The sequence below is a fragment of the Aythya fuligula genome, chromosome 4 (genome assembly GCF_009819795.1).
Source record: "Aythya fuligula isolate bAytFul2 chromosome 4, bAytFul2.pri, whole genome shotgun sequence".
Lineage (NCBI taxonomy): Eukaryota > Metazoa > Chordata > Aves > Anseriformes > Anatidae > Aythya > Aythya fuligula.
This window is the reverse complement of record NC_045562.1, coordinates 17957308-17982514: the sequence shown is the minus strand read 5'-3', so window position 1 is coordinate 17982514 and position 25207 is coordinate 17957308. Positions and strand designations below refer to the sequence as shown.

The following is a 25207-nucleotide window of genomic DNA, read 5'->3' as shown; positions in this document are numbered from 1 at the left end:
TTGTTATCCCCTAAACAAATAAATCTCTCTAATATAAATATTTGAAGACCTAGCATGAACTTAACGTTCCCTGTCTTCGTGTTTGTGTTTAGCAGCTGCAGTATTACTAGCCATATAACATAGCTGTCTTCTACCTTCTCTTTCGGTAGTAGCTTGATGCTTTCAAAGGGGGAAAGAACTAAAAAGATATTTCTACCAGTAGAAAATACACTACACTACTAATGTACGCTATAACTAGCTTTTATTCCTCAAAGGAACACTGACTGGTGTATAACAATATAACTAATATTGCTGAATGGCTGATGAATCTTACAGCTGTTGCTGCTACTTTGCAGTGTTCAAAAAAATCACAAACACTCATATCTATCTAAAGATCAGTCTACTGCAATGGAAACAACAGCAAAGTCCAATTTGTCTTTGCATGATTTATTTGTGCCTATCAATAGACACCCCAAAAAATAGTGTTCTCTTAAAGATTTATTCCCCTTGCTTTGCAAAACACTTGTACCATAGACTTAAACTGTTTAAGTTTATTAAGCATAAAATAATTTTTGAAAGCTGAAGTGTTTAGCACTTTTGAAATAGACCTCTCTGGATTTTTATACTTGTAGAAGAAAAGTCAGAAAAGCATAAGACAAAACTCTAAAATTTAATGTATTTAGATAATATGGCAATGAAAACCCAGAACTAACTGATGTTATCAGCTTTAGCATTAAAAAACAAAAGCAAAAAGAAAAACCCTCTGAAAACCTGTTGTGAACTAAGTCTGCCTTAAGTTTCTGTTTGGGAAAGGCTTCTGACCATTCATTTCCAAGTGTCGCATAGCTCCCTGAATGCTATCTGCTGTATGCTCAGTTACGGATCTGAGATGGGTCAGTATGGTTTGAAACAGTGAATACTAAATCTCAGAACTGGTAAATGCATATTTACCTTTAAAATCTGCCTGTTGTGACTGTTGTCCCAAGCTACTCACTACAAGCATGTGTTCATTTTCTTGACGTGATTTTTTTTAGGCTCCAGCACTATTTAAAGGAAGTCTTAATTTATTCTGAACAATAACCACCTATGTAGGATTCATATGAGAGCATTGCTATTTGAGTAAAGATGTGAAATCCAATTTCAGAACTACTTGAAAAATGGGCTATGTTCCTTGCTTATTTCCATTCTAGTACAAAACCACTTTACCATACTTGATATCACGTAGTTGTTGCGTAGAGATTTTTTTTTTCTAAAGAATTGCCAGTTTATTATTTCACTGTAGAGGAATGTGATATTTTTAGTGTTCTACTTCAATGACTAGATTAAATAACTGATGAAAGCCAGCTATTTTGATGATACTGCTTGTTGTCTTTATCATAACGGTTCACTAAATATCCTGCTTTTGTGTGTGTTTCCAGTACTTCTGTTTATAAACCATATCTTACTGTCTTCATCTTCAAAACCTTTTCATTTAATTCTGTGCTACTCCTTGCTTAGGGAATGGTACTTTTTAAGCTACTTTCTTAAAAACATTGTTATAGTTTGAAATAACACCTAGAGTAACTGCTAAATGATCTTGTGTCATGACTTAAATTCTTCAAGGACAGCTTTTGAAAAATGTATTTGTGTGCTTGAGTACTTATTTTAACAGAAGCCTTATAGGAAAGCAACAAGCAGCAAAACCAAGGAGAAAACAAAGGTCGTCTGTTTGACTTGCTTCTGAAGCTGGACATCGTAGAGCTGGCTGTGCTCACTTGAAGGCGTTTGAGTTCACAGCTGGTTTAGAGCACTGCCACATTCCAGCTTCAGCAAAGAAGCTGAGCTGGCTGGAAATCATTTTTTATATATGGAACATGCTGTACAGGAGGAGACTGAGCATTCTCACATGCTTGCCTCTATCCCTCTTGACTGAAAATCACTGTACAGAAAACAGGATTTCTTTCCTGTGTCTTTTGAAGTGGATGAATTTAGAGCCTGTCACTATAGCAATTGGGCATGCCGCCCTCACCTTTAAACCATAAAATGCAGCTTAGCAGCAGCATTTCTTCCAAAAGGTACAAATGTAAAAATGTAAACCTTTAACATATTGGAGTCAGACAAACCTAACCTGCAGTGTTTGTGCAGCAGCCTTTTTGTGTTTGTTTTGTTTTAGGGGTGGTGACAGTCAGGAGGGATTGGTTGTGTAGTTTAATTTTTACCTTATTTCACTAAGAGGCTATTTAGAAAAGGAATTTTTGACGGGACTGGATTAGTTAGTTTTCTGGTATGTTGATCCATTAATGGAATAAGCTGCTGTTTCTGTGCAAAGTTTGAAAGCTGTCAGACTTGTTCTGTGATGTAGTGAAATGGTGTATTTTTTAATTGTATGTTTATTTTTTCATCAAATGAATGATTTCAGAGTTGTTGCCTGGAGCGCTGGTTCAGAGGTGACTTCCGTGAGGGTGAGCTCAAGGTTCATGCTGTGCTCATACCATCAAAAAGGGTCGGATGCTCTGTGGCAAATTGGATGCAATCAAATGTCTTTTGTAATAAATTACATGGAATTCTAGAATATGGCTGATAATTTTGTCTCATATTTAATACCAGGCTACTGTGGCTAAAGCCATATACCGCATCACAGTTCTTCATAGTAACGCCAAACAAGTAGTAGAAGCGCAGATCTTAAGGGAGGTCTGGTTTAAAGTATGTTTAATGACTCACTGATGCTTGTCTGTCCTTCTCAGTGACCGGTATCACATAAGATCTTATTGTATCTTTAGCCTATATTGTAGATAGGGTTTCTCTCTTTATTACTGGGTGGAACAGCAGGGGATAGCACGGGTGCATCTTCCTTTACTGGTGCTGTTCAGCCTTTTGTGTACTTGACAGAGGATGTTTCCAGACGTTACCTAATCCTGTCACACCACCTACTGTTGAAATGCAGACATTAGGCGTAAGTGCTTCTGTTGCCTAAATCTTCTTGTAATCCCCTTCGTGCCACTCTTTCTAGGTCTTGGTGCAAACTGATGGTTTCTTAATCATTGGTGTTCCAGAGTAGAGTCTCTGTAGCAAAACTGATGTTGAATAAAGTGGAATTACTAGCTAATTTTGTCATGTTTCAACTCTCTCTCATAGTTTAAGCATAATTGAAATAGGGTTATAGTGGCAAGAATAAAGGAAAGAGTATTGTATTTAAAGAGAAGATTGAGTATTCAAAGTAAGACCTGAAATGCTGTAATAATCTCTTCTTGAGTAAGATGAGCAATGTCTGTCAAACTTGAAAATGGCAATAATGTCAGAAGTCAAGATATTTTGTATATTAGATTTTTGTATATGAATAATACCTAAGTCTGTCTGTCTTGTCTCTGTTCTTGTTTCTGTACAAGAACTATGACAGCTTTTCCATGGTTATTTGGAGTACTATATAAAGACATTGGCATCTAAATTTTAAGTCAGAGCCGATATTAGTCAACTCAGTGCTTGCAAGACAAGCCTGTGTATACATAATTTCTTTTGGACCTTTGTAGTTTCAGTCTGGGTGTATGCTTTTCAGGAATAAATGAAGTGAAATAAATCAGCTACACTTTCAGGAAGAAAATTTTAGTTCAGTTTGTTAGTAGTACCAAAGCCAGCTCCTGTCTGAAGATGGCACACTTCTCAACTTAAATAGGTTGATTAATTTAGCTATTGGGCATTTGTATTCAAGAGCTAAAATGCAAACAGCAATTAATGCAAAAATGTGTCTGCAGCAGTTGGCCATTGAGAACTTGGTTCCAGGGAGTGCTGTTCAACTAGTTTTGCAGAACTAGTCGGTTTTAAAGTATATTTATGTGCATACAGCACAATCTGATACTCTTGTAAAGCAAACTATCTTTTAGCACTCTGACAGTGCTCTGTCAAAGGGGAAAAAATCATTTCTATGTTTGGAGGTGGAAAGAAACAAAAGAATCTTTCTTCGATCATCTTTGAGCCAGAGATAATATTTTATGGGATTGCCAGTACAGCTAACCATAGTACACAGAGGTATATGTTCAACATGAATGCAAGAAAAACTTCTATGTGCATGAAAATGTCAACCTTGAAGGCCAGTCTATATAGAATTTGATTTAGTCCTGAGTTGAACATGCAGGTAAAATTGAATTCTTATGTCTTTGGAACAGTTTTGCTGATTTACAGCATTTTTATTTTTTTTCCTCAAGGAAATAGGGTGACAGAGCACTGGGAGAGGTTGCCCAGGGAGGTTGTGTAGTTTCCTTCTTTGGAGATGCTCAAAACCCACCTGGATGCTATCCTATACAACATGCTCTAGTTGACCCTGCTTGTCAGGGGAGTTGGATCAGATAATGTCCAGAGGTCCCTTCCAACCCCTACAGTTCTGTGATTCTGTGAAGGAGCTTAAAAACTAGAAGGCATTGCTTTTATTTACCATGTAAATATGGATTAATTATGTCTTCTTTGCATATAATTTTTAATATACATAAATATTTCTTTTTGTAGGCATATATGTAGAAGAGGCAACTGCTTAAGCTTCTTTTCAGTTTTGTTTTGTTCTTCTCACCTTTCCCCCAACTCCTTCCCCCTGACAGGTGTAGGATCTTCACCAAGAGAGAAGCATGTCTCCATGAAAAATTCTTCAGCCTTCTGGGCTAGCTCTAGTAAACCTCTACCCAAATCTAAAGTGCCTGTCAAAAGATCAGTGCTGGAGAGGACACCTAGCATCTCATCGCTCAGCAGCACTCAGAGTGAGAGAAGTCTTTTCAGCAGTAATTGTAAGTAGCTGTCAGTGTAATGAGTTGTAATTGTTACCCAGCAATAACTGCGTTGAAAAATCCCATTGAAAGAAATCCTGAATTAATTCTCATCTTACTTCTATTTGCTTCTTCCATTTACTTCTTACTTCTTATTACTTCTAGACCTTACTCTTTTTGCCCCTTAGCTTACAACTTTCCTTCTGCAGACATGTCATCTGAAGGAACTTTGAGCCTTGGATTTTTATTTGTTGAACAGAGATATCAGTACAGCTCTTCTTCCACCATGAAATGTCACAAAACTAGCAGGTGTTCCCAAGTGGAAGTTTCCTTGTATTTACATATAGTTTCATACTTGTCAGAATATTTGGAACAGCACATTACAGGTTTGTTTTATACTAAACACTCTTGTTGAGCTAGATCATATCTTCTTCTAGAGTTCTAGGACAAAACGTGAAGATGAGATCAAAAGCAGGTAAGTGAAATTGCTGTTAGAACATATAACTTTGAATGGCATTTATCATTTTTATTGGAACTGTAAGCACTGCTTTATGACCTGAAGCAAATCTGTCTTGATCAAAACTGGGGAGAAAAAAGAAAAGAACTATCTTTAGTTTGAAGCTCTACCTAGGGTCAGTAACAGCTGTTGTGGGAGTTACAGGGTAAAAATGTGAAGGAAATAACACACAATTAACTCTGTCAGACGTATCAGTATTCCCAGCTAGACATATTCAAATGACCACGTTCAAATATTCTGTTACTATTGCATCATCTGTTTCATCTTGGAGACTGGGCAAAGGCATTTCCTTTGTGCCAGCTGTCTTTGAAATCTGTCTTCGATGGACTGGAAAAAAACCCTTGTGCTTTAACATACAACTGCAGTTTATGTATGCGCATGCATGCATGCATATGTAACAACAAAATTTTCTTGTGTTCTTTTTTTCCCTCAAGTGTCTTCATTAAAAATGAAAAGCTAACTTATTCCTCAAAGGAACGAGTATCTGTAATAAAATATGCACTGCATATTTTTCTGTCATCAGGCTGGTTCTGTTGCCCTGACAGCCATGTTGACTTTTGCTGCTGTTCAATTGTAGAACTGTATCTGGAATTCCCAAGCAGCTTTGTCCTTTCTTCATTTTACTCTCTCATGTAACAAAGGAAAGGGTCATTGCTTCATAACAAAGAAATGTATGCAGATTAAGCATCCAAACTGATGGCTCCTTATTTAGAGTGATTTGCTAGCTGGTTTAATCTGTTTTGTCCACCGCCTCGAAGCTTACAATTTTTTCCACTCTGATTCACGAAGAGCAAGCAACAGCAATATGAGAGGTTGAACATGGCTGCAGTCTTCTTGGCTTCAAGCTTGCTTTGATTCTTTTTAAATGACTATACCAGGAGGACTCCGCAGTTGCACAGAAACTAATTTTTCTCCTGATATTTTCATCAATTCTACACTAACACCACCGACCGATTCAGGAAGCCACTATGATATTACCTTACTGACACTGCTGGTAGTGGGATCTTACAGCTTTTGTATTATTCCTTTGTTAGCCTCGTTTACTGGGAAGAGAAGTAGGTTGTGTTTCTTTTTATTTCTCTTTTAAAGCATGTAATCTGTTTTACGGATGTTGGTAGATGTATGAAATGTTTTAATTTGCTGATGTTTTTTCCCTGAGATGACTTTCTTTGGTTAAATTGCTGAAATTCATAAGATAGATTTAAGTCTGATAGACAGTTTTTGTGAGGATAATGAATTTGGGTTACATTAGATTCGTGTGCTAGAAGTTTATATGACTTTGAATCAAACTGTAGAGAGAGTAAGTTTACTTTTTACCCTAATGTTTTATGTACAGTGCTGTTCCTTTTTTTTTTTTTTTTCCTAGTCTTTCATTTAGTCTACTATGCAATAATGTCAGAAAAAAAGTCTGTGTTCATAAAAACTAAAGTGGTTTTATTAGATTGGCAGAAGACACAAAGATTGGGATGGAAGATTTATTCTGTGAATGTAATGAAATTCCTAACAAACTATTGTGGTCCTCACGACTACATTAAATTGACAAACTCCTTTCGCTTGTTTTGATTAAGGAGTTTGCCTCTTGTTAGCAGGAAGAAACTTAGAAAAGAGCATGTTCCTCCTGCTGTGTCAGCCTAGCCCTTTGTTATGGGATGTCCTTGGATTGGTTGTTTCCTGTAGCAGCATTAGTTTCTTTTGTCTACCGATCACTTGAGTTTTATGATTCTTTCTCTCTAGAGAGACTCTTACTGTCAGAAAAATTTAGAAATAATGAAATTTGAAGTTTTCTTGATATTAAAAGCATATTTTGCATTCAAGCTGTCAGTTGGAACCTCAAAAATGTGTTTTTAACTAGCTTGGTTTTAGTCGTGAGCTGAAAATATTATGATTGAACATACTGAAATGTTTAAACTCTGAGGTTGAGCAAGAATTCAAACTTGAATTGCATTAGAATAATTACATGCAAAGGAAGTAGTATTTCAGAAGTTAAAAAAGCTGATCCTAGCAATTGACCTTGAGCTTCATTTCCATATTGCCAATACTTCATTAAAATTCTGATAGTGAGTGTTTAAACCCTTTAGCTCTTAACTCTTAAACGACACCATTTCAAGTCTGTCAGTATTTCATCAAGATTGCAATAACTACTGCTAATTCTATGAGAAACCATCTTTGAGTCATATAATAATCAAACTTTGCAAGTCTCCCTCTTTCTTTCCTGCTCTTAGCTCTTTTTAGGTGACTCCGGAGCTTCTAATACAACAAGCAGAGCATAAGTGGTCCTGCACCAGGAGTGCTCTTACCCCTGAAGTGATTATTGAAAAATAGCACAGCAGTTTGTAGGCAGTATTTAACTGCTTGCAGTGAACTCTGAGCAAAAATCCTAGATTTTTAGAAACTCACAGAAAAGTTGAGGATTGTTTCAGAGCTGATGCTTTCCTAGAACAAGTTAGTTTGAATCATCTGATGTAGGTCAGGGTCAGAGCGTACTAGAGTAACTGCAGCATTGATGTATTATGCAAATTGTTCCTTGTGTATAAATAAATTTCTTTTGCAAATGTTTAGCTTTTGTGCTTTCAGAAGGAGACCCTTTCTCAAAGGGGAAGAAAAAGCAGCTCTGTCCTTCCTTCTGATGTAGATGTATTGATTCCTGGCCAAGAAGCACTTTTCTGAAGCAGTTAATTATACCGTTTATGCTAGTGTATTTAAATTGACATTTAAATAATCTCAAGGCTGTTCCATCTTTTGATGAACAATATTAGATATGTAGTTCTCATTACCTTAAAATCAGCCTCATTAAAATATGAGGTAAAATGCGGTATTGTATGAACCCCTTTTTCAACACGCACCCATTCTGCTCCCAACTGACCTGTGAAAAAAGCAATGGTGTGACAAACTATTCCAACGTGAGTTAGTTTTTGCTTATTCTCTGGTAAATGTGATGTGAGCTTCTTGCTTTTAATCTCAGTATACCTATTTTTTGAGTAGCTGAACCAAAGTATACTCAATCAGTACTTCAGAAGTCTTTTCATATTTTTTGCTGCAATACTAAAAGAATGCATTGACTCTCCCCAAGTTTCAGTTTTCTTTTTTCAACTAAGTTTTCATTGTGACACTGAACCAAACCTCTCCCAAGTTCCTCTGAAATGGAATAAAATGTCTTGTGCAGCATCCGCCCTCTTAGTTGGAAACATGATTTTGACCTGAGGTACAAATTGGTTATTGTCCTATTTTTTCTGTTTGGGTCTGCGTGCCCCTTTTTGTGTGGAGATTTTTTTTATTTTTTTTTTTCTGTGTGACTTGTACTCCTCTCTCCAAAGAAAAGTTGGTGTTGGGGGATCATCATCTGAGGCTTGCTGTCACTGAGGAGGTGACTCTTACAAATGACTTAAAAGACTACAGGAACCCTTCTTAAAATTTTTTTGGCAGCTGCTGAACGGAGTTGGGCTCACCCATTTTTAGTTCCTCACAAGGAAGATGGCAGGAGTGCTTGTGGTGCATTCATGATATCACTGAAACAGAGCTCTTTACACAAAGGACAGAAAACAAGGAAAGATGTTGCTTGAGACAGCTGTCTGAGTTTTTAATTTGACTTTTGTTTTTTAAAAAAATGGCTTCACATACTGCTGATATTCTTTCTTGGTTTACTCAAACTGAAATGTGTTCTGCATTTGCTTTATACAGCATACTTAGGCTTCTGTTTGTGTTCCTTGATCAATATTCTTTTGCATATGCCCACCTCTTTTGCTAAGTTCAAAGCTGTATGCCCTGTTCAAAGAAATATTTGTAATGTCTTGAGACTAACCTGATATCTTCTGTACAGACTGATCAACTGTAGCAGAAGCGTTCGTAATATTTTTATTCTAGCTTGTGTTTCTTGTAACTTTAGCCTGAAAGTAAAACAGGCTTACTTTATGATTTAATTTTCCACAAGGTAGATACTGCCTAGAGCAAATTCTCTGCCATTCTGTGTTGTAGCTACAAGTGCCACGATCATCATCAAGAATGGAGAATGGCCTTCAAAACCAGCCTGCCAGAATGGTGCTTCTGGACCTGTCTCTTTGAAAGCAGTACCAAGACCTAGATTACACTCATTAAAAACACCTCCAAAAGGTATCTGGATCTGTTTGTAACTAGAGTGAAACTGGAGTTACCACTGTTGTGGTACCTTACCTTTTGCACTTGGCTGTGTACTGAAGCAATGCTTATTTTAATAAGCAGTGTTCTGGGCAGATGCTGTGAGGAAGTAAGATCACACCAGTGGGGCCATAAGTTTTGTAAGATCTCATAGGAAGGCTAGAATGTCCTTTGAACTGTAATTGATTGGGTATGTAAGGCAAAAGAGAAGGTCTGCACTGCCGTATGGACTTACTCAGGAGCAGTATGTCTGTTTTGCATGGAGACTAAATGCACTTTGTTATGTTGTACATATCATCACTTGGGTTTTACATTGTTCTAGTGGCTTTTTTTTTCTGTCACAAAGCTCAGGCACAGGCTCTGTAGCTGCTGCTGACCTGCAGGGTAGACATACTTAGAATTTATCTTCAATGCATTGTTGTCGTTTTCATCATGCAGACTTTAGATGATCTTTGCCCCTTTTGGAACAGAAAACGGATAGGGTTAGCACTTTAAATGAGGTATTCCTGGATAATGTATCTTGTCTGGATGGCATTGTCACACTATTTGAAGGGAAGAATCACACAAACATTTCTCTGTGATGCTTTTTCTTGATATTCTTCTGACTGACTGAGGGGAACTAGATGTCTGCTCTCTTTTGTGGTGGAGAAAAGGCAATTGTGCTTCTTCATCTTATGCTAAAGGAAACTTAGTTTAAATGTGGCTGTTTGTTGGCTGATAGAGCAGCCCTGGCTCAGTGCTTTTCCAAGTCAAGCCACAAAGAGCAGTTGACAACTCATTCTCTGACCAAAATTGAAGACGTAAAGGGAGGAGATAAATAAGCTTGTGCTCTCTCTCTCTTAAATCCTAGTTATAATCAGCTTGCTTCTGACCATCTTTGTGGTGTACTGGTTATTGTAATTGGATAAACCTAATTAAATACTATGCTTCTGCTTTAGGCTTAAGTTTTAAGCTGGCCAAATGTCATGCTGTAATGACATACTTTAAAATGGTAAACAATGAAAAGAAACAGACCCTGCCAGAAACTGTGTATCACTGAAACAAACAAGAATTATATGGCTGCCTGACAAGCTGTCTTTTTTGTCAGGCCCAGTATCTGCAATGCAATTATGCATTGTTCAACCTCTTCAGTGACCTGGGTGCTAGAAGCATGCCTTCAGCACCTGCAGCAGCAGTGTGGCCAGAAGTTGGTGTTCTCCCTCAACTTGGCACTGGTGAAGGCTCCACCTGGACTGCTCTGTGTTTTGGGGCTTCCCCATTTCACAAAGGCTATTTGGAAACAAGAGACTTGGGAAGATAGAGTCTCAGAGCACATCAGCTGTGAGGAGAGGTTGGAGGAGTTAGGCTTCTTCAGTCAAGCAAAAAGAAGAGTAAGGGAAGGTATTGCAATAGTCTGCAATTTCTTGAACAGTTGCAAAGATGATGCCAAACTCTTCTCGGGAGTACCAGATGATGTAGCAATAAGAAATAAACATAAATTGTGGAGCAGAAGACTCTCCCTTTGGGGAAGGAAATTATGAGGAGGATTGTATAGTACAAGAGCAGGTTGTCAGCAAGGCCGTAGAGTCTCCATTTCTGGAGGCTTTCAAGACAAAGCTAGACATGGCCAGCTGACCTTGCCTTGGTGGTGACCCTGCTCTGATTTGGAGGCGGCTAGCTAGCTCCAGAAGTCCCTTTCAGCCAACTTTTATGTACCTGAGTTGTATTTGTTGCTGTTCTGAGACTTAGGTAATTTGATCTTAGTGCTAAGTTGAAATTGACCTTTTCTTCTACTTACAAGCTTTATTGAAATTATCTTTTATTTCCTCCACGGTGAGTTCTGGTAAAAACAATTCTAAAATGTAACTAAATTTTCTAGATAATGTCTCTTTTTGTATTTGTGGTGCACAAGTGGACTTGTGCATCTGGTATTGAACTGTAAATATGTGCTGGTAGGCATGTCTTTACTTACCGTCATAGCTGTACTTTTAAACCTGATCTAAACCTCTACTTCTAGGAGCCAAGGTGAGGTCTGCTGCCTTAAGCCAATCCATAACAAAATCACCCGGGCCATTGCACCCAGCAAGGAAATTCAGCGAGGCTAGAGGCAATCAGCTGTTGGGTAAAGTAAATTTTTCATTTACATTCTTGAATCCCTCTGTCTTGAAAAAGGGTGGCTATGCTCTACAGCTTTTCAGAGTAATTAAGATAGTCTGCTGTCTTCACCTGTAGCTCACAGGATTGGAGACTGGCTCTGCAAAGTGTTTCTTAGATACTTGTTTATCCATGGGTAAAAGTCAGGACACTTCATGTCTGCTTGAAACTTGTATCCCGTGAGGACTTGGTGCACTTGATAACATCGGTTAAATGCTTTTACGAAACCTGCTTTATAAAATTGTATACTTGCAAGACGAATCTCAGACTAGCTTTCCCAAGCTTTTGTTTAAGCTTGCTTCTGAGAGCTTACTGATCAGCTTTGGCTATTTAGGGTAACATGTACTTGACTTTCCATTTCTGTATCAGGTGTTTGCTTTATTTTAATTTTTATTTGAAATTCGTAATTAACTACCAGAGTGAATCAAAAGAATAGATCTGATTTCTCTGAAAAGTTCCATAACACAAAATTTTCAGTTTGGGAGCAAAGTTTGATTTGCATGTTTGAGGTGAAGGGAAACAATTACAATTGTGCTACAGAGCAGATCATTCATTATTGGTATACTTGCTGTGGGATCACACACTATTTCTGAAGCGTGAAGAAAGCTCAACCTGATAGGTGTTGTAAACAGACCTTCTATAAACTTCTACTCATTACTTCTGCACTTATAACTAGCAAAAAGTGCTTTCATTTAATTCATATAATTCAAAATGATGAGGTTCTTAGATCAGCTTTCACATGACTCTGAAACAATACAGTAAGGGTAGATTAACCTTCTCTGTTTTCATTTCTATCTGACTTGATTGGTAGCACATTTAAGAGTGCTGTTATTTATAGCTGCTCTATGCAAATAAAATAAATGAAGTGTATGACTAAAAAAAAAAAATTAAAATGATAATGGTACAGATAATATTTGTTTTCTTCTATTACTTATTAATCACTCTACTGTGCTATATGAATGAGTAAAATGAAACAGTGCTACCTGGCTTAAATGAAGTGTGATAATTGTAATGGAAAAAAAATTGTTAATAGGAATTCATCATCCATTTTCCAGATAGGTTAACCTTATAATGCCAAATCTTTCTGTCAAACATGCTGTCAGCCATCACAAGGAAGTAACTGAAACTGCAGGAGGTTACGTGGAAAGAATCTCAAAAGATTTGCTCCCCTTTACTGGCTTGAAGTGTAATTCTGCTTTCTTTTCTGAACATCGTAGGTACTCCTGGAAGAAATAGACACCAAAGCCTGTCGTCTTTTGGTTCTGGTGAGTATTCTGAAAGTATTTATACATACTCTGTAGTGGAACTTAAATTAGGTTTATATGTTAGATTACTGTATTGTTTCCTTTCTTGGAAAGACGGCTTTGCAACAGAACTTCTGTGAACTTTCATTGATTTTGGTGTCAAGGAGTACAGAGAGAAGCCTTGTTTTTTTTCTAGTTGATGTCTTCAGGTTACCCAGCACTTGGAGTACGTAGTCTGTTCTATTTGTTTTCCAGTGAAGCATAAGGAGGTTTTAACAGTAACAATAAGAAGTATGGCAATGAAACTTAGATGTAGTTTTTACTGTTTAACCACGTTGAAGTAAGTAATGATTAAAGCTCATGTGTTATGGCTTTAAAATAAATAAATAGAAGAGTCATGCAGAATAACAGGTTTTTCTGGAAGGTTTGTGGTAGCTACCCTTTCAGTGTCAGCTGTCTTTGTATTTCTGTCACTGTAGACTATGCTTGAAGATGAAATTATCCAAACTTGTTAGTTTGTGTGTCTGCATGTATGGCAAAGGAGGAATGGCAATGGATTGTGGCAGATGGTATTCCAAAATCTGGCAGTGTTTTTAAGGACTTCATATTGGGTTTGTTTTCCTTGTTTATGCCAGTCAGGGCACCTGGTGCTAGTTAGTCTCTGCCAGGAGACAGAAGGGTCTTCAGATGAGGTTTCTATTCACAGGAATTTCCAGGTCTTTTTCAGGAGGGTTAGAAGCCTAATTTAGATTCCTAAGAATCAGTGCATACTTGCTGAATTAAAAACCGCTTTTAATTACTGAAAAGCCCTCTTTGAAAGATACTGAGGATCACTGGGAAGCCCTGTGTCCCTTGAGTGAATAGCAGATGTCTTTGTGAAAGAGGTGCTGTAGCCAACCAGATGTTATGAATTTGAGTCTGGAATTGCTGAGTAAAACAGCTCTGACCTGTCACTTGGGTACTGTGGCAGTATGTTTTTAATTTCCTGCACTCATAACACGAGTCTAATGCTTTGCCTCCTGCTCTTTTGTGTGTGTTGTGTCTGCATATCAATCGTGACTGAGTGCTTTGCTCGAGATTTGCTGTCATAAATCAGGTCTTCACTTATACAAGTATTAGATGTAGCATAAAACATGCTCTGCTTGTTGATTTAATTTATATTTTCCTGAACTAATGTTAGTTTAGGTGTAAGCTGACAGTATTGCATGAGCTTATATGACTTTTTTTTTATATAAAATTGTAGAGTGATACTGCTAGGAACATAATGCCTTAATTAGTTGGATCAGGGGAATTTGTGATAAGCAATAAAGTATAAACTAGAAATTTAAATGTAATTGTTTTCCTCTAAATCTAGCATGGCACCCTCACTTTCCATGCATTAAAGTACTTAGTGCTTCCCCACCCTTTTTGCAAGTTTAACATATTTCTATCTTGTGATTCATCTTTTCCAAGCTAATAAAGAATGTGGCTGTGTATCTTTGAAGTATATTTGCTGCCATAAAAATGTGGCTATAACTCCAAATTGGCCATAACACTTAGAGTGATTCTTTAACAAATTCTTTACCATCTTATTTTTGCCAGTCAAATACCTGCATTTCAGTATTTGTCTTAAGAAACCTGTTTCCTGTACTGAATCAGCTTCCAAAATTGGGTGGTATGTTAGACTTTTGAGTTAATAGCTTTTTAACTTATACAGAGCATTAGTATAATGTTCCATTTACACATGCGAGCTTTCTGATAGAGTAATTCACTGTTTTAAGAAAGACTTCTTTTTTTCTCATCTTCACATTTGCAGATAGTTTTTTAGCAATACAATAAAAATATTGTTTGGCTGTTTGGATGTTCTCTGGTATGATGTCTTAAACTTGAAGAAAAGACAAATGATCTTTTTTTTTTTTTTTTTTTTAATAAATGAACTGCAATAATACCAGCTGGTACCACGTAGAATAGGGCTCAGTATTTTCTTCTTCTCTTCGTTGCCTTGATATTATAGTAGTGCTTTGTTCTAATGATTATATATAGTTAAAGCTTTCGTTCTCTTATTTTGTTGTTAACTAGTTAGTTAACTCTACAGTTTTAGGCTTGTTCAATGAGGCAGTTGTACCTCACTTCTATTTCTTGCATACATGCTCTGCCTGAAGTGTCAGAAATGTAACTTGCAGTGGGACTTGGGGGGAGGGAGAAGGAATTAATTACCTTATTAACGTATTAATTGTCTAGCTCAGTAGTTAATGTTGCTTCTAGCATCACTTCAGGAATGAAATAATAGCAGACATTTCTATGATATGATATCTGTTCTCTGACTCTGCTCTAACCATTTTCCATTCACTTAAAGCAATGACTTAAAACCAGAATACACTTGACAAAGTGAGACAGCGTACTGTTGGTATGTCTGCAGAACTGGAGACTTACGTATTTGCAGCTGTTCATTACTTTTTTTGTGTGTGTGTGTTAAAGCACTCATAAGGCTTCTTTTTCTGACCTTGGCATTTTTCATTGATGATCTTCCAGTGGATCAAGGCATTTCTACAAGTTTTATGGTTTACTGGTTACAACAATGTCTTTACTGCTAAGAAAAAACTAACTTATTGCACAAAATATGTTTTGTTACTTCTTAACTTGCTAACTACATGTCAGAATGTACTTGTATCCTTCCTGCAATGCCTTAATGTGATTATGAGAAAACCAGTTACCTTTCATGAGGTGTAATTTTGAACTAGATGTGCAACTTCCTCTAAAATGCTTTTGGTTAGTGCTCTTTCATTTATTTCTCTTTGGCCTCCCCGTAGAAAGTGACCCACCTCTAGCACCTATGCACTATCTTACAGTGCAGTGTATATACACAGTGAGTATTTAAATCTGTAATACCCCTTCTTGACTGAGGGTTAAAGATAAAGTACAGTATAGTGATCCTTTTTTTACGAAACAAATACCTGTTTTGGCAGTTCCAAAGGTCAAGCATACAAATTCTCATTGGGGACCTTTATCCTGGTGTTGAGTGACTCTGAAAGGGACATGTGGTGTACTATGGATAGCAGGGGACACTTATGCTTGTGGCAGAGCAATGTTGTCAGGAAAGCTGGGGCAGTTTTTGGATATACCATAACATATTATCAGGTAAGAACAGTATGATTTAGGTCATATCTTTCCAGTATGCATTACAACCAGTTGTTAAAGAAGGCTAGAGAAGCCATGAAAACCAAAGCAGCTTCATCCAAAAACCGTACGTGCTCTATCAGGAAATACAGTATTCTGTTTTCTTACTCTCTTAAGAGGTTAAAAGGTTGCTAGTTTTAGTTTAATAATCTGTGAGAAATGTAACAAAGAGGTGAAATGGCTTCAGTTAGATGGCTTATTGTAAAAGTAATAGTGCTGGTATGGTTGTAACAGCTCACAATAGTGTCTCTTTAAACAGGCTGTTAAAGGTGTCTGCTGGCTTCTCACTGAAATTTTTACAGTGAGATAGGATGTTTTTACTAACAAAATGCTCTAGTTCAAACAAAAGTTTATAGAGGGATACTTTTGGGGGTTTATTTAACACCTCTTTCTTTCATGCCCTGTTGAAACCCAGAGAAAACAGAAGGTAAACATCTGTTTCTTCTCATCCTGTAGATTCCTTGGTAGAATCAGTTACCTTCAAAGTGCTTGAGCTTTCGGTGTCTGGAAAACAAGGGATTAATCTAGGTCACACTCTGCCTGTGCTTTTATAAGAACAGCAGCAACAACAAAAAAACAACCCCACAAGCAAAACAAAAGCTTGAAGATCTTAAAACGTGTTGTGATACTATATGCAAATGTGTAAATTTTCTTTAAAAATTGGGAGGATTACACCTGAGAGCTGATGAATGTTGTTAAAAATGCCACATACTTAGGTCTTCAGTGACTGTTTTCATCTAGTTTGCTATTGGTAGTCTTCAGTGTGGTAATGGCATGTCACATAGTGATGAGACACTACTGTCCTGTCAAGCAGCTTATTAGACCTTTCTCCTTTGTTTCTCCTCTGATTGGAAGGGCTTTCTTGGTGTGGTGTGTTTTTGTCTTTCTTTTTCTTTCTTTGAAGAAAAGCTTTTGCAGTTTGTAGGAAAAAACTGTGCAAAGAGTTGTATGGAAACTCAAAAGACCTTGATGCATTTGTGAACACAGCGCTCATGTGGTTGGTCATAGAGCACCATAGAGTAAGATTGGGGAACTTGTCTGAGTTAGAAAGAAGTCAGGAAGAATTGTGCTGTTGGGGGCAGTTGTAGCATAGGTCACAAATTGGTGAGCAAAACATGCAGAAGACAGAACAAGCCGCTTGTCTCAGCACTTTGAGTGGCTATCTTTGGCTTTATCTTAGTGTTTGCTTTCAATGCAATTTTCCAGCTGTATAACGTTAGAAACAATGCTGATAACAATGCTTGAAAATATAGATTGATTTTTTTTTGTTGTTGTTGAGTACCTAACTTTGCAGGTGCAAGGTTATTAAATATGAAATTGATCTCCATTTGAGAAGAATGTCTATTTATATATACATAAGTATATATATGTGTATATATAAATAATCCAAAGGTCTTAACTTGCTTTAAAAGACAACAAATAAAAATTTAAAAATATCTGAGAATGTTGTACAGCTCTATATGAGAGTTTATAACAAAGTTAACCTTATTGCAGTGCTGCCACCAATTAAGTTTCATGTATCCATTAAAAATTCTGTGGTAGTCTGGAATTTTGGTATGAAGTAAAACTTCTGTTCTTGAATCAATTCAGCCTTCTTTCAGTGCCTTCTAATTCTGTTCTCTGGGCATTGGAAGTAAATTACGTTAAAAATAATTCAGGAAGTACTTTGATATGTAAGTATCTTAAACATTGGGAAATTCTTTCCTCTTCTGCACGTGGATAAACCAGGCACCTTCTACAGTGAGGCTAAAACCAGGAGGAAGGTTATTTCTTAACTGGTAGACAGTCTAATACTTAAAGGACTCTGGGTATGAAAAAACAGTGTTTAAGTGCCTGTTAACACTGGGCAGAGCAGGGAGGGTATTGCTTAATGTCTTGCACATTGCAGAACTAACATCTCTGACTAGTTCCAACCAGGAATTTTGGTACAAATGAGTTGAAACTGCAATTTCAGTCTCTTGTGTTAAAAGCTTCAGCTCTTGTAAGTTGGGCTTGTCTATTTTTGTCATTTTTGTCATCCCTCTCTACAACAGAACATCCCGGAAGTTTTCCAGAAAAGCTTGAACAGTTTTGTAAACTTTGTGGAATAAAGCAGTAGCAACAACTTTAGATTTAGTATTTGTTTAATGATCATAGATAATATCTTACAGATTTGAAGTTCTAGGATTTGAATCATATAAATTGGTCTCTCTCTTTTATCTCTGACAAGGAACAAGAAGATCAAGCTTAAACTCTTTTGCAGATATTAGTACTGTTCATTGGACTACTTGTTGCCTTTCTAGCTGCAATAAAGAGCCTGCTGTAGGCTTTTTTTAGATGTTTTCCATCCATGTGAACAATGAGGACTATCTGAATGACTCAATTGTCTCGTGATCTAGCCCTAGAATACTTGCAAGCTAATAAAGAATGTTCTTATAAACAGCCAGCAAAACTGCTCAAGTGGCATAGCTATTACATGTGAACCACCTATAAAGTTTTGTTACCTCTATATAAATAAGTTTAGAATTAATCTAAACCTATGTGAATTCTTTCATTAAAGGCCTTCTGTGGTATAGACCAAATGGCTTCCATGCTATGAGATCTGTTTCATCTGTTAGCACTTCTAAGCAAGGACCTTTTTTCTAAATTGTAAGTTGGATATGTTTGTTTAATTCCAAAACTTCTGTGAGAAAATTGCTCTCTAGCTTAAGGCAGCCATATTCCAAACTCTTGATGACACAAAGCAAGCAGACGTTCTGATGAGGGCATGTTTGTAGTTCACTTCTGTGGTGTTTGTTCTGATGTTGGGAGGAATGTCTGTAGTTCTCCTCCACGGTATTTATTTTGATGTTTCACAGTAATAATCCATACAACAGAACAGCACAGAGCTGCAGTTTTCTCACAGTTATTAATATTTCAATATTTAAACTATAAATATTTAAATATGGTCAGCCTCTGAATGAATAGAGGGGGCAGCTGAAATGGACATCAACAGATTGTATCAGTTCAGTCCAAGCTGGTGCCTAAAGAACATTTTCCAGTGTTGGGAGATGGAGTTCAAGTCTTTTCTACCATGGAAGTCTGTCATATTGGCTCTAAATTATACACAACAGTATTAGGATTGCCCAAAGCTGATGGTTTTTATTACTGTTGTCTGAACTAATTTTAAAATATCTACATTCTCACTTTTTTTTTTTCCTCAGTAATTAAGAGGACAGTAAGTTTTTATTTTGTGAAGAGACTGGAGGGCTTTGACTGACCATCAGGGGCAGTGGCAAACTGCTTTTGTTTTGTTATTCCCAGCTCTGAATAGCTATATGCTATGCTAAACTGTGCCACCTTCTTGGAAGTGCCACCCAAAAACTTAGCTCTTTTGGTAGTATCTCTGTGTCCTTCCCTCTCCAGTTAAATATAGGTATTGATCTCTCTTGGATTATCTCAGTAGTTTTTTTTTTCTTCTTTGAATTTCTGGAGGCCCTTAGATTATAGACATTGTTTTATGTGTTTGCAGTGGACACTGACAATAACCAGGTGTCATTGCACTGGAGTTCTTTATAGGAGTCTTAATTTTGATGTATCTGATGTAGCCCAAAGCTTTTTGTCCTCTTCCTATTTTTTTTTTTTTATTATTATTATTTGGAAGTCCTCTGAGGCACTGTGCTGTTTGTTCTAGTGTTCTAGCTTTCTTTAAGTCCTTTCTTTCCCCAAATTCTTTAAGATATTTTTTCAGCAGATAAAGTAGCTGCCAGTGTTGCAGTTGTTGCCCCTTATTAAGGAAATAAGTTGACATAACATTGGAAGACCATAGAACGGTCCCAGAGATATGAAACTTGTGGATTTTGTATCAAAGATGGCTATACAGCTTTGTAAACTCTGACCTTTATTCGCACACCTGGGGTTACAAAGAATGTGTGAAGCCCACAAAAGAGAAGTGCAGCACCTGTGATGAGCTGACTTGCATTTGCTCCGTGAACTTGCGCATTGATAAATCAGTAGTAAATCTTCAGGGATGTATTCATCTAAATTATCCATAGTTGTGGTGCTGCTTTTCAATAGCAGTTGCCTGGGTACTGGTTACTGTTGTTGTGAGGCCATAGGTGAAGAGCAATTGCACAAGTGTGAATCAACCAGTATGGGTGAATAAATCAATATTTGTAGATCTGTAAGCTGTTGTTCTAAGTAAAACCCTTGTTTTTAATCTGTTCCTGGGTGCTGCAGTTTACAAGGCTCATGTATGCCCCTATCCTATTGCTGAATAGCCAAAGTTCTTAGCAGAGAGGCAATTGTTTGTGTTTTTTTTTTTTCCTGGTAGGTCTGCATAGATCATTAAAGTTTCATATTTTAAGGCATGTTGTCCTAATATTAGTGACATTTTTCACTGTAGGCTAGAAGCAGTTTTGCTTTGAAGCACTGTAGGATTTTGTCTGAGGGAGTCTAACAAATGCTGTTTTGTAAAGGACATCTTACACATGGAAAATAATTTGCAGCTCCATTATGTCAGAAGTTAAAAATGAAATTATTCTTGTGATGTTTTGTTGCCATTCTCTACTCTGAAAGAGGGCAGATGATAAAAATGTCACCACTGTCGCATGAAAGAGACGCAGATTAACCTGATTTCAGTAGCTGTTTGCTTGGAAGTTCACTGCACCATTACCTGCTGTTTGAAACACTGTTGAATTTATAATGGTTAAAAGCTTCTGTGTCCTAGAAGAAGCCTAAATTATTTAGGATTTTAGTTCCTGCTCTGAGATGGGAAGAGAGTTGCTATTTTCTTCTTCAGGTGAGGATTTGAGCTTAAAATGTCCCGGAGCTGCAAGCTGTGTGGAGCACCGCAGCGTGTTGCTGCCTGCAGGAGGATCAGCTTTTCATGCTGGAGCACTGGCTAGGGCAAGATGCTCACAGGAAGCTGGGGAGAGCGTGGTAACTTTCTGGAAGCAAAAACTGGGGCACAGATGACACTTTTTCTCTCAAAGGCCTCCTCTTCTCATGGCATAGACAATCACCTCTCAGTTCTTGCTGAATTAAAGCATGCCAGTAAAAACCATCTGCTCAGCACTGCCCGTGCTGTCTTATAACGTGGAGCCAGTTGTCTTCTGCCAGGGCATCTTGGGTCTAAAGGTCTAGCCTCTGATTTAGACTTGCCCTGCTCTGACAGCTTTCTTACTGGTTGTTGAATGTGGGAAGAGGAACAGAGGCAGCAGAAACACATCCAGATACCAGAGACTTGGCCTCACAAGGCTGAATTAAAGAGCCCACAGATACTTGTGTCCTTTGCTCCTTTTTTGTCACATTGCTAGCTTCCCCAGGGAGTGGCAGATGTACTAAATCTGCCGGGATTAAAATAGGTCTAGCCCAACCATCCATCTGACCGTGTCATCAGGTATTAATGCCTTTAGCAACCCAGAGTGAATTACGTGATTGTAGCGGCACGGAGTCCGTTGTTTTGCCCAGGCAGGGAAGACAGCAGTGAAGTGCTAGTAAATAAAATGTCAGTCCTTTTCTCCTGTCTGTGCTGCGTATCACTTCCTATTTTATTCAGCTATTTTCCAGTGTTATTTTCCATCGCCCTTATCTGATGTCAAGACAGAAAAAGACCTCTCCCCGTATTATGCATGAAATGCAGACAGTGTGTGTTCCTGGCGTGCTGCGCTGGATCCCATGGAGCATATTCCTGGCTCTGTACCCTGCTGGCACCAAGCACAGGCTGGTTGGAGGAGCACAGATACAGGCTTGGAGGTGCTGTTTCCCTGAGCTGAGGAAACAACGTTGACAGATGCACACTCACCTCTGTGCAGGTTTTGGTGGGATAACACAGAGCCCTGCAAATACTGCATTGTAGGAACCTTTTCAAGTTTCAGCCTCTCCTAGGAGCTATTCACATAGGGACGGGCAGTCCTCTTGCAACCTGTCAGAGCTCTCCAAAGGTTGGATGCTAGATGAGCCTGACGTGCCTCTGTTGCCCTTTATTAATGCTGTCAGGTTTTCCTACTGCATAAAGCAGGCTTGTTTTAGGGTTGTGGGAATTAACAGGGTTCCTGGAGCCTAAAAAGTGTTTTCCTCAGCTAAGAAGGGTCTTTTTGTTTGTGTTTTTTGTATTTATTTATTTTTTTTTAACAAACAAAAAAGCACTGATGTCTCTGTTTCTTCATGGCCTGTTTCTACTCAAAGCTGGGAAAGAGAAGGCAGTGAAAGTATTATTTGTGTCTCTCTGTAGGAGGCGTTTTAGTCTCTGCTACAAGAGCTTTTATGTCCATGTAGAGCTTTTATTTGCTCATATTTTGTCTTGTGATTCATTCCTTCCTCTGTCTTCGAACTGGTTCATTACATCATACTTGCCCTCTAGAGGTCCTTTGTCTTAGCTCCTGCGCCGAGGAAGGAAGTTAGGGTCTCACTGGGGTATTTCGGCCTCTGTGGTTTTACAGGCTGAGGAGGAGTTCTTGGGCATATTTTCCCAGGCGCTGTTACAAGGACTGGGAGAGGTGGGGTTTGGATTTTTTTGGTGGATTTTTTTTTTCTTGTTGAATCTGGTTATACTGTTTCTGTGAAGAAAGCATTGAATCCAGATGGGGAGAGAATATTTGCTTCATGGAGCAGTCTCCCACCAGGGGAGCTGCGGTGGGTAGGAGGAGAGCAGAAGGGAGTTCCTCCAGGTGCCCTGGGAGAAGATAACCTGGTGGGGCCGGGTGTTGGCTGCTGGTGGAAGGCTGGCTGTAAGCCAAGCCAAAATCTCAAGATCCTTCAAGGGAGGATTTGGCAACAGCGATCTGATATTTGCAGAGGAGGGCTGATGAACTGTGGTGAATACACAAGGCGGCTGTGATGTGCTGTAAGGAGCCTCCTGGCTCACTGCTGAGCACCATTTCCAACGTTGGAGCCGATAATCTTCCAGCATCAGCTCCTTTGGTGGTGCTGCTGGATTAGGAAAGAGTCTAGAGTTTCTGGCCATGGCAAAGATAGATGAACACACGTTGTTAGTGCCAAAGCTCTTCAGACTCAAGGAATCCGTGAAGATTTTACAGCAGTAATGTCATGCGTGCCCTGCTGTTTGCAGAGGCTGCCCTGGGAACTGAACAAAAAAGCTAATTTACTGTCTTTGTACTTATTTTGAATAGTTCAGTGCAGACTGAAGATGTGTCATAGTACTTCAAAGCTGGTGGTGCATTACCATGCCTGGAAATAAATATTTTGGTACACAGTCATAAAACATTCAGCAGCACTCTCCTGCAGCGTGCTGTGGAGGTTGGTTTAACAGGTCTGACTGTCTTTGCAGGGCTGCAGCTCTTCTGGTGTGCTTACAGCGAGCTGCTCTGCTGCCACTGCCCTGGCTTGGGCGATGTCAGAGATACCTGAAGACCAGAATAAAACAGCAAAATGCTATTTTTAGTTCTAGCCGGTGCGGTAAATACACACCGGATAATTTAAAATGTTCTGCATCTTGAGCAAGTAAGACATGTTATTAAAATGTAATAGGGCTGTGTTAAGGAGAGGACAGGTAAGGTACCACTGGGACGAGACCTGTCAGCGTGATAATACTTGCTTTGGGTGATATGTGCTTCAAAACAAGTTGGTGTAGTGCCTTCTGGAACTAGAAGGGCTATCAGAAGACTAGGTGCTAGAGCACATCAGCTGTGGTCTTGTGAAATGGTGGAAGTGGGGCATCAGTGAGAAGGGAGCTGATTTTGTCTTTTAAAACAAATGAAGGGAAAAAAACTAAGACAAATGTATAAAGGCTGTGGAGGGCAGTTCTTCAGCAGAGCCTGCAAGGAACCTGAAGAGGAGGTATGAGCTGCTGCTGCTTTGTATCCTGGATTGGGTCAGATGGACCCTGCTCCTGTGGCTGCCAAACAAGGCAGAAATACATGTATTTCTCATCCTTACACACAGGAAAGTGGACAGTGCAATTCTGTGGTGCCTTAACAGCATATATTTATAAGTCACAGTTGTAGGTGAAAAAGGTCATGTTTTCTAATCTGTGTAAAACAGGGATTCCTTTCCTCTATTTCTAGTTTGGTTGGTTTGTTTGTTTGCTAGTGGGACCAAGCTGTATGCAAAACTTTGAGCTCAATAAATGGGAGGGGGGTATAATTTTTGAGGGCTAGTTAAATATGGAGACCACACTTATTTTTAACGAATTCCTGTAATGCTGCTTGTTTGCTACAAAGACTGGGTGCATTCAAACTCCAGCTGGCAGCAATCTGTTTCGATACAAAATTGATGCCTGCTTGCTTGCTCCTCTCCCGATAAATTGAAGCATCTGCAGTGCTGAGCTGCCAAGCTAAATAGTATTTTTGTTAAGCAGATCTCAAATACGGGATTGTTCTCACAGAATGGGTGTTTGTTGGTTTGTTAAGGCTTGAAATGTTGACATAATATTTAATGCCAAAAGAAACTCTGGTAGAAAATGCTTGCTGATAAAATCTGTTTTGATACATTCCTGTCAATTGCAAGAAACTGTCTGAAAAACGCAGCCTGAAGTGATCCTTGCTAAGGAGAAAAGAGCTGACAAATGCCTCTGGGAATATTCAAGTAATCTCCCTGCTAGTCTCTAAAGAACAATTACATGGTCTGTGACACTGGATGATATATTCAGCTGGGGAGACCACCCACTTCCTCCTCCTCCTCCTCTTTCTCCTCCTCCTCCCTTTTCTCCTGCTGTAGCTCCCAGTCCCACAGAGTCCCATCGCAGATTGAGCGTGAACACTGTGATGTAATTCAGAGGCTGAGGGTTTTTCAAATCACTAAGTCAATTTTAGTCTGAGGACAAGCTTTGTTTCTGCAACATCTGGCGGGGAGAAGCTGCCAGCAGCACTTACGCTGTGGATATCTGCTTTTTGTGATTGTGCTCATCTGTGCATAAGGAATAAGGGCAAAGGAATGGAGATCTGATTATTTCTTCAAGGTTGTTTTCTTTAGCAAGAATCGCTTGACTTCTGCCAGCGGTGATTTAAAACCATAGTATGTTACACTACATGGAGGCTGTTTCTTCCTTGCTTATCTTCTAATTGCACTGAAGACATGTTATGGTCCCCGAAATTTTCCTTATCCAACATGCGTGTACGACTGACAGCGAAGGGGTTGCTCCGAAACATTCGTCTACCTTCTGGCTATAAGAAAAGCACGGTTATATTTCATACAGGTTTGTATTTTTAACGTGACAGAGCATGCATTGGGTGATATCTTGTTTATTTCAGCAGCAGTGTATTTTTAGCAAATAAAAACAGTCCTGGGCATAGAAGTTTTAGAATTACATATAGAAGTCTGACTTACAAGCATAGTTTTATAGTCTGTGTAACTGGAAAGCCTGAGCTTTCTGCATGTCCATGCATCTGTGCAGAGCCGTT

At 38.5% G+C, this 25207-nt stretch overlaps 1 protein-coding gene across 2 annotated transcripts in view; it reads left to right on the top strand.

Moving 5' to 3' along the window:
* The window catches only part of MTUS1 (microtubule associated scaffold protein 1), a 113077-nt gene that overhangs the window by 37981 nt on the left and 49889 nt on the right, over positions 1–25207 (top strand). The window contains exons 4-7 of one of the 2 annotated variants that reach the window (XM_032187037.1): positions 4545–4727; positions 9196–9330; positions 11351–11455; positions 12705–12752. In XM_032187037.1, coding sequence (XP_032042928.1) covers positions 4545–4727; positions 9196–9330; positions 11351–11455; positions 12705–12752 — 471 coding nt within the window. Of the gene's footprint in view, positions 1–4544; positions 4728–9195; positions 9331–11350; positions 11456–12704; positions 12753–24529; positions 25003–25207 lie in introns of those variants that run through there. The other variant, XM_032187035.1, reaches the window with a different exon arrangement.